This window comes from Ranitomeya variabilis, chromosome 6 (assembly GCF_051348905.1).
Source record: "Ranitomeya variabilis isolate aRanVar5 chromosome 6, aRanVar5.hap1, whole genome shotgun sequence".
Classification (NCBI taxonomy): domain Eukaryota; kingdom Metazoa; phylum Chordata; class Amphibia; order Anura; family Dendrobatidae; genus Ranitomeya; species Ranitomeya variabilis.
In genome coordinates this window covers 391,239,942-391,255,514 of record NC_135237.1, presented here as the reverse complement: position 1 = coordinate 391,255,514, position 15,573 = coordinate 391,239,942, and the positions used below count along the sequence as shown (strand labels likewise).

Below are 15,573 nucleotides of genomic sequence, written 5' to 3'. Positions count from 1 at the left end.
TGTGTCTTTCCTCGTGTTCTCAGTCTGCTTACACTCCGCACACTCTTGCGGCTCTGCCTGCTCTGTACCTTTGTGGCTTTACCTCTGCTCCGCACTCCTGCGGTTCTGCTCCTTTCTACTCTGCTTATCTTCTGCTGCTGCAGTTATCCCTTGCTGCAGCTCCTCTCCACATTCCTTGTGGCTCCGCTCTGTTTTGCTGCAGAGACCTCTTGCTGCAGCTCCTCTCCATATTCCTTGTAGCTCTGCTCTGCTTAGCTTTTGTTGCTACACTATCTCTTGCTACTCTACCTTTTCTATCCGCAGCCTTGCGGTTCTCTTCCTGTGTGAACAGGTCCCAACCTGTTCCTTCATTCTCCTTTCCTTCTGGCTTGTTTCCATACCTACATCTCCTGTGTGAACAGGTCCCAACCTGTTCCTTCATACCTCATTCCTTTCTGCTTGTTTCCTTTCCTGCACCTTTCCCTACCTGTTCCACCACACTACATATCCATACCTGCACCTCCAGTGTGAACAGGTCCCTACCTGTTCCTTCATAAACCACATCAACCAGTACTGTGTTCTCTGCCGTGCCGTTCTCTGCCGTGCCTTCCAATCCAGTGTTCCGGCCAGTCCTGCCGTTCCTGCTGTGCCTTCCAGTCCTGTTTTCCTGCCGTCCTAGCCAGTCCTGTGTTTCCTGCCGTCCCTGCCAGTCCTGTGTTCCTGCCAGCCCTGTGTTCTCTGCCATGTCTCTGCCAGCCCTGTGTTCTCTGCCGTGTCTCTGCCAGCCCTGTGTTCTCTGCCGTGTCTCTGCCAGCCTTGTGTCTCAGCCGTGCCAGCCTACTCATCTGAGTTTCAGCCGTGCTCTTCTGCCAGTCCTGCCTGATGCCCGCACCAATCCTGGTGTTCCTGTCTCCCTAGTGGGATCAGCAGCCTCATCCAGACACCACCCTGGAGTAGCACCTGGCAGCTGCCTGCTGCACAAGCCTGACCTTACCATCAGGGGCTCCAGTGAAAACCCAGGCAGCTGGCATAGTCACGCCCCTTCCAGGGTAGTCTGGTTTGTGGCACAGTGGGGCCACAAACCCCTCGAGCTCACGCCCACCAGTCAGGGCGTGAGCGTGACAAGCTGCAAACATCTGGTTTGCAATGCAATATATTCATAGGTGTATAGAGGTCCATTTCCAACAGCTAACTGTCTAAGAAGGCTAAAGGATGGTTAGATGTCTAGTGAGCTGGAGATGCGGCAGGGAAGAGGATCCAGGCACTGAGGAGATTGGGCTGAGATATCCTGATGGATATGGTTGATTTTTTCTAGGAAATAAGTTGCCAGATCCTCACCGCTGAGGTTGGTGATGGGGGCCTGTACTTTAGGTTTCAAGAGGGAGTTTAAGGTTTAAATTGATATGAACTATATACTACAGATAGCAGGCATTTATTTTCAAGGATGTTTTTTAACTGCAAGAGACATGAGTAAAGACATCATTGAAATGGAAAATTATGGTCATGATCCGAGCAACTGAATAAGATGTAGGTCCAGACATATTAATATAAAAGATGGTGGTTTTATTCTACGCGTTTCAGAGTCAAATGACTCCTTCCTCAGGATTTTACCACAAATATGAACATAGACATCTCCTTCTTCCATGAAAGCACTTTTTGCTTACTCCCTCTACTCTTTGCACAGCCCAGCACACTATTTTGGGAGCCTCAATTTTCCTCTATGAGGACCTCACAGTTTGAGGTGTAATGCTACAGCACCTTTTCCTCCTTGGGTACTGCAAGGGTCAAGGCCAGAAGAGGATCAAAGCCAGAGCCCAGACCTGAATTTAATTGAAAATTTGTGGAAGACCTGAGGCTGTCCACAGGACATGACCTCACAATCTGACATATTTGGAGTGCTACTGCAAGGAACAATGGGAAAAGATTGCCAATTCTAGATGTGTCATGCCGATAAATTCCTACTCAGAAATACTGAATGCTGTCAGAAATTCCAAGGGAACTTCAGCAAAGTATTTTTTTAAGGGTATGCATATTTATGCAGCCACATTACTTTTGTTATAAGGTTTTCCTTTTCCATGCTAAAAGATTTCATTTTGCAGTATAGGTCTGAATTTAAAAGCACTGTGAAATCCAAAAAATGGATAACTTTCAGGACCATAGATGCATTGGTTGGCCGAGGACACTTAGTTTAGCAAATAAAAGATGCATAATACTTACTTCACTTAGAAATCAGAAGATGTCCAGCAATGCCATTAGCTCAGAACTGGAAGCAAGCAGTGGGACCCAGCTACACCCATCTGTTGTTTGGAGATGTCTGGCGAGAAGTGATCCGCATGTAAGAATTGTGGCCAAAAAAATAATCTTTCGGCATGGGAACAGGGCCAATTGACCCATTCGGGTCTTTTAGCCAGTTTCGATGTGTATGGAGAAACTATATGAAAAATGACCATTATATTCAACAATCACAAACCAATAAATATAAGTTTAGAAACATTTCAGAGAAATCTTAGGATGAAATAAAAATTGTCTAGAAAATTAAGTGAATTTATTATTTTTCGATGACACAGATCAAAAATGGTGATACAATTTTCTTATAATATCTACAAATAGGAAAAGTTTTTAACAGATATTTGTATATGCTAAAAGAAGATAATTATTAGGGATGAGCAAATGTGCTCGGTGATGCTTGGTTATCATTCGAGTAACATGGTGCTCAAAAGTCGGGTCGAGTGAAATCGGCCGATCCTATAAAAAAGTTGGGGTCGGGGTCGGCCGAAACACGAAACCCAATGCAGTGCAATGGGATACTATGGTTCCCAGGGTCTGAAGGAGAGGAAACTCTCCTTAAGGCCCTGGGATCCATATTAATGTGTAAAATAAAGAATCAAAATAAAAAATATTGATATACTCACCCTCGGACGCGCCCTGGTACTAACCAGCAGCCTTCCTTCCTAAGAATGAGCGCATGAATGACCTGCGGTGACGTCGCGGCTTGTGATTGGTCGCGAGTGGTCACATGGACAAGCCGCGACGTCATCTAAGGTCCTTCACGCGCTCATTCTTAGGAAGGAAGGCTGCCGGAAAGAAGCAGGGCACGTCCAAGGGTGAGTATATACCTAATAGGAATATACTCACCCTCGGACGCGCCCTGCTTCTTTCCAGCAGCCTTCCTTCCTAAGAATGAGCGCGTGAAGGACCTTAGATGACATCGCGGCTTGTCCATGTGACCGCTCGCGACCAATCACAAGCCGCGACGTCACCGCAGGTCATTCACGCACTCATTCTTAGGAAGGAAGGCTGCCGGTTAGTACCAGGGAGCGTCCGAGGGTGAGTATATCAATATTTTTTATTTTGATTCTTTATTTAACACTTAAATATGGATTCTGATACCGATTCCCGATATCGCAAACATATCGGAACTCGGTATCGGAATTCCGATACCAGATTCAGAAGATCGCCGACCTCATGGCCGACCCCACACAGGGGTCGGGTCGGGTTTCATGAAACCTGACTTTGCCAAAAGTCGGCGACTTCTGAAAATGGCCGACCCGTTTCGCTCAACCCTAGTGCTGAAGCTGAGCCAACATACTAGAAGTCCTTTTAAGGGATAATAATTTGTTTTTCCGTTTGTATCACATACAATCTGCATTTAGCCTAGGGAGGGAGAGAGAGTCACAGGAGCAGGGAGAGTGGCCGAATACAATCAGTAGACAGGGATTAGTTCTGTGTAGTCTTTTGCCAAATATATAGCTGCATTTGTTTGGGGGGAGGTACATTTTTTTATATGTATTTTGATCCATCGTGTATTATGTGATTTATGCTACTTTTATGTGTTATATAACACTCCAAAAAATCATTAAAAAATGTTCCTGAGTTAAATTTCTTACCCATTCATTAGTCTGTGTTCTGGATTAAACATTTTTATGAGTTTCTGGTCAAGGTATGCCACTTCAGGGCCCATTTTTGCAAATTTTCTACAGCTACTTCCTCTCTGGCAGTGCTGCAGCAGCACATGCAAGTGCCAACTCACTGACTGCTGTGTGACATCACCACATGCTGGAACTCCACACTGCACATGATGGCAAAGCTTTGTTAGCATCCAAGGCCATTAGTTCAGTACCAGCTCCAATACGCACATAGGTAATCTTGTCAGCCTCCACACATAACTACTGAAGAGTGGGCGTGGATGTCTTCCAGTTTTGTCTTTCTCCAAGATGTTGGGGACTCTACAAAAATAGTCGGTGGCGATGACACCATAGGCAGCTCAACGATCCCACTTCTGTGTCTACTTAAATAGTTGCTGCTCACAATTAAACATGAAGCTAGGTAGCGCTCATAGCTATCCAGCAACGACATCCACAGGGGTCTTCTGCAGTCCCCAGGTTGACATGCCAACCGATGGTTGACCCACCGTCACATGACACAGGCGCCCATGGGCACGGTTTGCGACGTGCTTCTGGTGCGTGCATGTTAAATGCTGCTATCAGAGATGGACAGCGGCATTTAACATATTGGCAGCTGCAGATGGATTGCGTTTCCACCCATGGCTGTTAAGCACATGTCAGCTGATCAGATCAGCTTTCATGTCCCGTAAAAGGTGCGGGCCCAGCGCCGGAGCCCGCAGCAAACAGGGGGAAGTACGCAATGATGGACACTGCCCCTTCATTGTGTGTTAAGTAGTGATGAGCGAATATACTCGTTACTCGAGATTTCTGGAGCATGCTCGGGGGTCCTCCGAGTATTTTTTAGTGCTCAGAGATTTAGTTTTTTCTTGCCGCAGCTGAATGATTTACATCTGTTAGCCAGCATAATAAGTACATGTGGGGGTTGCCTGGTTGCTAGGCAATCCCCACATGTACTTATTTTGGCTAACAGATGTAAATCATTCAGCTGCGGCAAGAAAAATTAAATCTCCGAGCACTAAAAATACTCGGAGGACCCCCGAGCATGCTCCAGAAATCTCAAGTAACGAGTATATTCGCTCATCACTAGTGTTAAGGGGTTAAACTCAAATTTGTCTATCTGTGATTTTCTCCAAACCATATTTAGCATGTCAACAGTTTTAAATACTGTAAAATGTCAACTATTCTACAACGTGATACAAATAAATGAATCCTATTTTCCATAAAAGTATCAGAATGTAAAAATATTTTAGCCTAAAAAATTAGGTGCAAAAAGCTTCCAAATTGGGGCTCATTGTATCACTGCAAAATAAATTATTTAGTCTCATAGCTTACTTGTAATTTGATCTTACTTCATTTATTAAATTGTTTGCTGTCACAAGACAATTTTTCTTCAAACATCACACATTTCCACATCCATAATAATTATTCATAATTTGACTAAAGACCATTAATAACAGCATGAAATCTTGTGAATTGTTTTCTATTTTAATATGTACATTTATATTCATATGTAAGATGCTAAATGTGTAATGGCCATTAAAAATTTTGGGATTTGTAAAGGAGCTGTGTGCTTGTGTTGTTTCCTTGGAGTCCAAAATGCCTCAATTGTCCTCTACATCAATTTGTGTCTATTGCTAGCTGAACATTTTTGAGTGGATATAACTTTTTATTTGAAACAAATGAACTGTATTGGGCTTTTTATATAACTACATAGATATCATTGTTTATTTTTTTAATATCATATTATAATACTGAAATTAATTACTTTCTCCTTTTTTCTCTTCATATTTACCTAGAGAGATTCAATGTGTATCTTATGCCAACACCAAATTTAGACATCTATGGGGAATGTACAATGCAGATCACTCATGAAAACATCTACCTATGGGATGTACACAATGCAAAAGTGAAATTGGTAATGTGGCCTCTAAGCTCTTTAAGAAGGTATGGAAGGGACTCAACATGGTTTACCTTTGAATCAGGAAGGTAAGTGAATAGTCCTTTATTTCTGTCAGATAATCTATCGTCTTCTACTCAAGGGCAATACACGTTACTTGATCTTTTAGAATAGGGAATAGGTCACCAGATTTTTGCTACCCCATCTGAGAGAAGCAGGATTTACAGTGGGGAAAAAGTATTTAGTCAGTCACCAATTATGCAAGTTCTCCCACTTAAAAAGATGAGAGAGGCCTGTAATTGACATCATAGGTAGACCACAGCTATAAGAGTCAAGATGAGAAAACAAATCTAGAAAATCACATTGTCTGATTTGACATGATTTATTTTGCAAATTATGCTGGAAAATAAGTATTTGGTCAATAACAAAAGTTAATCTCAATATTTTGTTATTTATCCTTTGTTGGCAATGATAGAGGTCAAACATTTTCTGTAAGTCTTCACTAGGTTGGCACACACTGTTGGTGGTATGTTGGCCCATTCTTCCATGCAGATCTCCTCTAGAGCAATGATGTTTTGGGCCTGTCGCTGGGCAACACAGACTTTCAACTCTCTCAAAAGGTTTTCTATGGGGTTGAGATCTTGAGACTGGCTAGGCCACACCTTCATTGCCCTGTCAGTGTGCTTGGGATCATTATCATGCTGAAAGACCTATCCATGTTTCATCTTCAATGCCCTTGCTGATGGAAGGAGTTTGCACTCAAAATCTCACGATATATAGCCCCATTCATTCTTTCACGTACACGGATCAGTCATCCTGGTCCATTTGCAGAGAAACAGCCCCAAAGCATGATGTTGCCACCCCCATGCTTCACAGTAAGTATGGTGTTCTTTGGATGCAACACAGCATTCTGTCTCCTCCAAACATGATGAGTTTTGTTTCTACCAAACAGTTCTACTTTGGTTTCATAAGACCATATGACATTCTCCCAATACTCTTCTGGACAATCCAAATGCTCTCTAACAAACTTCAGACTGGCCCAGACATGTACTGGCTTAAGCAGGGGGACACGTCTGGCACTGCAGGATCTGAGTTCCTGGCGGAGTAGTGTGTTACTGATAGAAGCCTTTGTTATGGTGGTCCCAGCTCCATGTAGGTCATTCACTAGGTCTCCCTGTGTGGTTCTGGGATTTTTGCTCACCATTCTTGTGATCATTTTGACCCCACAGAGTGAGATCTTGCATGGAGCCCCAGATCGAGGGAGATTATCAGTGGTTTTGTATGTCTTCCATTTTTTATTTTTGCTCCCATAGTTGATTTCATCACACCAAGCTTCTTGCTTATTGCAGATTCAGTCTTCCCAGCCTTGTACAGGGCTACAATTTTGTTTCTGGTGTCCTTCGACAGCTCTTTCGTCTCCACCATAGTGGAGTGGAGTTTGGAGTGTGACTGTTTGAGGTTGTGGACAGGTGTATTTTATACTGTTAACAAGTTCAAACAGGTGCCATTACTACAGGTAATGAGTGGAGGACAGAGGAGCCTCTTAAAGAAGAAGTTACAGGTCTGTGAGAGCCATAAATCTTGCATGTTTTTAGGTGACCAAATACTTATTTTGCGCCATCATTTTCAAAATAAATCTTGACAAATCAGACAAGGTGATTCTCTGGATTTGTTATCTCATTTTGACTCTCATAGTTCTCGTCTACCTTTGATGTCAATTACAGGCCTCTGTCATCTTTCTAAGTGGGAGAACTTGCACAATTAGTGGCTGACTAAATACTTTTTTTCCCCGCTGTTTCGGCAGAAACCCTTATTCCAGCTGTGTATCACTTACTAGGCTGTTTGCTACTGTTTTGATCAAATCAGTGTTTTACCTGCTGTAGATCTACAGTACCAATTGAGCTTTGTATTACCTTATCTACAGCGAAGGATGACAGCTTTCTGTGTACAATATGCAAATAGCTGCCAATCAATGGTGAGGTTAGGTTTATACAAAACTCATGAATATGGAGGACTATAATAATTTCCAGCACTGCAAAACTGCAGCAAAAGCTCAGTAAGTGACATATTGCTGGAATCAGAGTCTCCACATTATGCTTTTCTCAGATTAGGTGGAAAACAAACTGGTGACAGATTCCCTTTAAAACATTTAGGTAAATAAACTTTTTTTTAAACTTTCCACTTGTGTATATTCTTGATGAGTACTTGTGCTATCTGTCAAATGTCATGAGCAAATAAATTCTTTATGATAATCTATTGTTCAGAAGTAGCATTTTAAATCTTTTGTCAAAAAGCATAACAGGCTACCGTGTTTGATTACTATTAATGTTCAGTTAAATGTCTTCCCGAACTGTCAGATTGTCAAGTGTTAGAAACATTTAAATAATAGCAGCTCTAGAATTGTGCTGAATCTGATCTTTATTTGTTTTCTCCAGTTGATATAAATATCAGATATTACATTTTTATTCAGAAGATACAGTATATAACTACTCGCGCAGACTAGAACTGTGTTCATCTATTTCACCATACAAATCCTACATTGCTTTCTTAAAGTCATAACATGGACATCAAGGCATGATTGAATATAGACCTTCATTGTTTTCTTATAGAAGATGAAAATCTGTTCTACAAATCCAGGACAGTTATCAGAACTTTGTCTAGCACAGACATATAAAATGCAGTGTATGTATTTTAGAAAATAACCTCAAATAACATTGTTTCTCCTCTTACAAAATTTACTAGGACTACTAGTGATATCAAAGACTTTATATGATTTTCCTAAAGGGTTGCACAATGTACAAACCCAAGTATTTTGCTTCTCAAATTTCTGTTAGCATTTTTGGTTCAATTTAACTGCAATTCCTACCAGTAACTTAAAGAAAGGGCCAATATAAATTATAACACAAAAAAAGTCTTCTAGAGCAGTGAAGGTATTTTAGAATAGGTGATCTTTTGGAGAGGTTTCATGAAAATATACCATTGTTTTGGTATGTTTATTTCCAAAGCAAATGCTTTAAATAATGGTTTCTACACTGCTGTTTATACAATTTATCTCTGAATATCATACTAATGTGTAATGTATATGTGTATTTGTTAAAAACATTTCATACATAACACTTCTCCATTTTTTAGATTTCTTTTACTTTTACACTGTCCAATACACATGCCTAATGGGTAAATTAAGATCTACAGTAGAGTAGGGCAAAAATGTTCTCATGAAATTGAATTCTACAAAAATTCATATACTCCAGAATGTGTGGGTGTTTTGTAAATCACTCTGCACGCATTCAGCATTTTGGTGATCATTTAGACATTGGAAGGTCTTCAAAAGGTTAAAAAACCTCTATTACTCACCTCAATGTGCACTTCTCTTGTCAGCTGTGCTGTTCACTCAACCCTCATCTCATTGGTTGACCACGACAGGTTTTTACAAGTGTAGACAATTTCCATGTAAAGCATGTTCACATTCTAAAAAAACTTCGACTTTTTCAGATAATAAAAATGAAAAAATCCACAAAATTAAAAATGTTTTCAATTGCAATTCTGATCATGTGGTCTATATTATTGATTGCTCAACATGTAAACTCCAATATGTTGCTTCCACTATTCGCAAATTAAAAAATAGAACAAGAGAATATTTATAAGACATTTCACAACCAACTACACGTAATATTTCTAATTTATCAAAACATTTTGTTACTGTTCACAATAGACAAACCACGTTCCTTCAAGTCTTTGCAATAGAACAAATTAATATAGATCCACGGGGTGGGGACAGAGAGATGAAATTACGTGATAAAGAAGCATTTTGGATATATTTGTTAAATACACGTGTTCCATCAGGTTTAAATCTTAAAAAAGAAATCATGTTGCATTATTGACTGTTCTTTGTTTATTTCATTAACATTAACTTGACAATTCCAGTTTTTAACATTTAATTCATTGCCTTATATATTTGTTGAAGGTGGTGTTAGGGCTGGCGGAACGCACCGAGTAAATATAATGATAGTAAAGGTGCGTTCGCAGCCCGGGGTCCACCGTGCAGGAGTGGAACCTGCTTCTAGTTAATGGCGGCACTATATGGCAGTACTTCGCCAGAACAGACACAGGTTCCGTTACCCGGTCTGTATAGGAGCGACCTCTGTTGCTTCACAGAGTCGCAGGAAATAAAGGTAACACTGTGCCCTGTTAGCAGTCACAGGGTGCAGCAAATTGATACTAGTGGGATCCCTGCAATTCACCCCCACTATACTGGTGATTGATCCCGCTCTGACCCTCGGTGGCTTTTGAGCTCGCGCCTGAGGATGCCCTGAGTCAGATTCTGGGATCAAGCTGGGGTTCCTGCCAGTCCATCACAGCCTGAAGCTTGGCAGGATCCATGGCCAATCCTCAGGCAGAGATGATATAGCCCAGGAAAGGCAAGGACTCCTGCTCAAAGACACACTTCTCCAACTTGGAATAGGAGGAGTTTGCCCGTAGGAGGTCGAAGACTTTGCAAACATCTCTCCGGTGGGAGTCTATATCTGGAGAGTAGATGAGAATATCATCCAGATAGACTATGACCGAGGTGGTGAGCATATCCCGGAAGATATCATTCACAAAGCCTTGGAAAATGGCAAGAGCATTACAGAGCCCGAAGGGCATCACCAGGTATTCATAGTGCTCGTCCCTGGTGTTAAATGCCATCTTCCATTTGCCCCCATCACAGATGCAAATCAGGTTGTAAGCACCCCACAGATCAAGTTTAGTAAATACCCTCGCTCCCCGCAACCTATCGAATAGCTATGATATCAGAGGCAGAGGGTATTTGTTCTTAATGGTGATGGCGTTAAGACCCCTGTAATCAATGCATGGACGTAGTTCTCCGTTGTTCTTCTGCACGAAGAAGATCCCAGCCCCTGCAGGTGACACTGACTTCCTAATGAATCCTCTTGCCAAATTCTCCTGGATATATTGGGACATCACCTCCGTCTCCGGGAGAGATATGGGATAGACTTGACCCTGGGGAGGCTCTGCACCAGGCAAAAGGTCAATAGGACAGTCATAGGGGCGGTGGGGTGAAAGGGTCTCCGCAGCCCTCTTGGAGAATATGTCCGCATAGGGCCAATAGTTCTTGGGGAGAGAGGAAAGATCTGCAGGTACTTCAGTAGTAGCAACCTGAACGTACTCTCTCAGACATCTACCCTCACAAGATTCACTGCATCCCAAAATTCTCCCTGTGGACCACTCTATATGTGGGAAGTGGTAACATAACCAGGGTATCCCAAGCAGGATCTCATCTATCCCCTCGGGAATGACCAGTAAAAAATAATCTCCTGATGGGATGGCGACATAGAAAGAGTAAATGGGATGGTCTGGTGTGTTATCTGTGAGGGCAGTGTCGACCCATTCACCACTCTAACAGTCACTTGTATGGCAAGCATCACCAGAGGTATTGCGTGTCATTGGGTTAAGGCAGAAGACATGAAGCTGCCCTCCGCCCCGGAATCCACGCAAAGCTCTACCGTATGAGTGGATGGGCCTATAATAATTTTCCCCTTGAAGGACAGTTTGGAGGAAAACTTCGTCGTGTCTAGTGTACCTCCTCCTACAACCACTAGACGCTGATGTTTTCCCGACCGCTGGGGACATTTCCTAGCATAATGTCCAGACTCCTGGCATACAGGACAGTCCTTGGGTGCACGAGCAGTCCGGGACTTAGACCCCGCCCGTGACACCTCCATGGCCTCAGGTGGCTCAAAGACCTGGACCAGAGATTCCAGAGGTTTGGTAAAGGTGGGAGCCAGGCAAAACCTCTGCCTACATTGGGCTCGCTCTAATCTTTGCTCATTAAAACGAAGGTTGATACAGGTAGATATTGCTATTAGCTCCTTCAGTGTGGCAGGAATCTTCCTAGTGGCCAAGGCGTCCTTCACATGGTCAGCCAGTGCCCTCCAGAACACTGGGATAAGGACTTTTTCTGACCAGTCCAGCTCAGATGCCAATGTCCGGAAGTGGATAGCAAAATGACTGACCATGGACTAACCCTGTATCAATGCCAGCAGTTGGAGTGCCGAATCATGGGTCACACAAGGTCCCATAAAAATCTGTTCCAGATGACCACATGATCGTCACGCTCCCACAGTGGCGTTGCCCACTCCAATGCCCTGCCTGACAGAAGGCATATAATAAATCCCACTCTAGCCCATTCCATGGGAAAATGTGCAGCTAGGAGCTCAAGATGTATGGCACACTGGCTCACGAATCCTCGACACAGCTTATTGTCGCCAGCAAACTTATCCAGCAATGGGAGATGGGATAATGTCAGAGCAGGGGTGGAAGTAGACAAACTGGCTGCAGCCATGCTAGCAGCCTGAACAGCTACTGTGGTAACATCCACAGCTGAGGTTGTACACTCGAGAGCCGCCAACCTGCCCTCCAGCTGCTGGATGTACTACTGCAGTCGCTGTTCATCCGCCATTAATGGCCAGACCCTGGTGCTAATATACTGTTAGGGCTGTTGGAACGCACCGAGTAAGGAGTGGAACCTGCTGCTAGTTAATGGCGGCACTATATGGCAGTACTTCACCAGAACAGACATGGGTTCCGTCACCCGGTCTGTATAGGAGCGAACTCTGTTGCTTCACAGTGTCGCAGGGAATAAAGGTAATGCTGTACCCTGTTAGCAGTCACAGGGTGCAGCAAATGGATACTAGTGGGATCCCTGCAATTCACCCCCACTATGCTGGTGATTGATCCCGCTCTGACCCTCGGTGGCTTTTGAGCCTGCGCCTGAGGACTCCCTGAATCAGATGCTGGGATCAAGTGTTTGTTCCCACCCTACACTGATGGATTGTCAGGAAAAACTGGAGATAGCCGCACAGAGTGCGTACAGCACCGCACTGGTGGTCACTGCTGGTTAGACGCAGTATAGATTGTGCCTGGTGCTGGATGGCACTATCTGGCGCTAGACAGCTCCAACATTTGCGAACATTCATCAACTCTAGGGATGGGAATTATTCAGAGCTTTCACCAGAACAGGCATACATCCACACACACACAATTACTGATTTATACTAGCGCATGGCCTTGCGGCCATGCGAACCTTTTATAGAAGAAGCTGTCCGGGACCATCCTAGTGGTCCAATAGGAGCTGCTACAGGACCTGAGCATGTGACCCCCGACCTCTAATGAGAGGTCGTCCCTTGGGCATGCTTAGTAGAGGAAAAGCAGGAGTTAGTCCCAGGAGCGTCTGCTCGCCGCTGATCAGTGCTGGTTACAATGGCTGAGCCTGGAAGATCAGCAGTATTCAAGCGCACAGTATCTGCCTGAGCCAGATGCTGGGACTGACGTCTCTGCTGAGCAGGCTCCACTGTGACTGGAGAAGAATGGGAGACCGCAGCGGAGGTGGTTCGAGATTCCCCCTGTGCAGCGGCGGGAACTCGACACCTAACAGGTGGTGATGTGTTTTTTTTCTCTTTCTTTCCACACCTGTTGTGTTTTTGTATAAATTGATGCTATGCCTGGCCAGAGCTAACTGAGACTAAGAACACTTGTGTGTTCAAAACGCGTACAGCTTATACAGACACTCTCCATCCAGTTTTTGTATGTCTTATAGCCTATTTTTATTTTAAATGAATACTATTAAAGTTAAGTGATTTTATCTCTTGGAGCTCGATTCTCTTTTTTCCACGTGTCACTCTACCCTATACAGTCTTTGTTACTTCTTCTTACCACAGCCGCACACTGAAACCCAGGCATCTTTATGCTAGGCCAGAACCTCTGTCTGTGACTAGGCCTGGGAAATCTTAGGCCTAGTCATGGCCAGAAATACTGACCTAGAGTGAGCATTGTAATATTGTGGTGCATATTGTGACATTACAGCAAGCACCACAACCTCATGATGTACACTCTAGGCTGGCTCTTCCATGTACAATTGGGCCATGGATGTCGCTGCCCATTCACAGGGATGTACCAGGCCAAGCCACAGCCAGAAGTCCTGTCCTAGTGTGAAAATGCCCCAGTTTTCAGCACACAACAACGATTAGCTGTGAGGTGAGTATTAGCTTTTTTTCTTCTACAACTTATGTTTATTATGTTCTGGTGTACTTCTAACCCCAGAGCATAATAATAAATTCCTGGCAAAAACTGTGCGATTTGGAAAATTCAAATCTTGCAGAACCACTCATCTATTATCTATAGGATTAGAAGGTAAGGTTTGTAATTGGATTGAAAACAGGCTTAAGGACTTCATCCAGACAGTTGTGATGAATGACTGCTACTCTAAATGGTCTCCAGTTATGAGTGGTGTACTTCATTGCTGGGTCCACTATTATTCAACTTTTTAATTAATGATAGAAGACAATGGAATGAATACAGTAGTGCGGTTTCTATTTTTGCAGATGACATCTACATTGTATAGTGCAGTCTAGGGAACATGTTCATAAGTTGCATGCTGACTTCGACAAATGGAGTGTTTGGACCTCCACTTGGCAGATGATGATCAATGTGGATGAATATAAAGTTATGCACCTGGGCACTAATAGAATGTGGGCATTATATGTTCTAGGGGAGTAAAATTATGAGAGTCACTTGTAGAGAAGAATTTGGGTGTACTTTAGATGACAGTCTAAATAGTAGCTTCTAAGGCCTACAGTATGTTGTCATGGTGTAAAAAAAAGCATGAATTCATGGGACAAAATGGTTGTGTGACCTCATCTGGATAATGCAGTACAGTTCTGTGTATCATTTCATAGAAAGGATGGTCTAGAGTTCGAAAATGTTGAAAGAATTGCCACATGGAGGATCTTAGTGATGAGGAAAGATTCCAACATTTAAAGGAGGACATGATTATCCTGTAAAAGTACATACTGAAACTGATCAGTTTAGTCAAAAGATAGTTTGTGTAAAGTAATACCCCCCTAAAACCAAAGGAAGTACTCTCTCAATCTGAAGAAAGGTTGAGAGGAGACAAGCCTTCTTTACGTTAAGAACTACTAATCTGCGGAATAGTTTACCACATGGGTTGGTTCCAGCAAGAACCTGCTTTAAAACCGGTTTCGGGTGCTTTATTTATTAATTTATTTTTAGAAAAAATTAACATAAATGATCATTTAAAATTGTAAAATTATTTTCTGAATGTTTGGTCTCGTGGATTAATCATTGGCATGAGGACGGAAAAATTAGCTCTTTTGGGGCGGATTTGATCATACATTACAGTTAAACATTTATCCAAGAAGTATCGTTTCACCTTCCGGAGATTGACATGCTAAGCATGTCAATCTCCGCAAGGAAAAACAATACTTCTTGGATATCGGTCGGTCGCCTCTCACACAGCCAAACCAGATCTCCACTTTGCACTGATGAGGGGAAGTACCCCAAAACACAGTGTCTGCAAATTGAGATGGCTATTATCCTAAGTCATGTGGCAAGGCTCGTTAAAGAGTCAACATTGACTTGTAGGATTGCTACTTCCAATAGGTGGCACTAGAGTTCTAGTTCTCTTCTTCTCTGAAGAGACAATTTGCATAATTAGTTAAACATTTGTCCTTTCTTGTGTATTTTCCTATGCCTTGGTGAAATTAGAGGGACAATTGTCTTTTTTCAACTGTATTAACTGCAACTTTGTTATTATTTAATAAGCACAATTAACAATAAGAAAAAAAGTCTCTAATGTTGAGTTAAAATTCTTTCTGCTTGACCAATGAAGAAGCAGATTATATAATGACTTGTATATTATAAGAGCATTATCTATGCATTAACATCTAGCTATATATGTTCAATTATATATGAAGCATAATTTGTCAGAGCTGA

The 15,573-nt window shown here is 42.6% G+C and overlaps 1 protein-coding gene across 3 annotated transcripts in view; it reads left to right on the top strand.

Annotated features, from left to right (window-relative positions):
* The window catches only part of DOK6 (docking protein 6), a 1,023,171-nt gene that overhangs the window by 464,665 nt on the left and 542,933 nt on the right, over positions 1–15,573 (top strand). For all 3 annotated transcript variants that reach the window (XM_077270110.1, XM_077270111.1, XM_077270112.1), the window contains one exon: positions 5,681–5,870. In XM_077270110.1, coding sequence (XP_077126225.1) covers positions 5,681–5,870 — 190 coding nt within the window. The remainder of the gene's footprint in view (positions 1–5,680; positions 5,871–15,573) is intronic.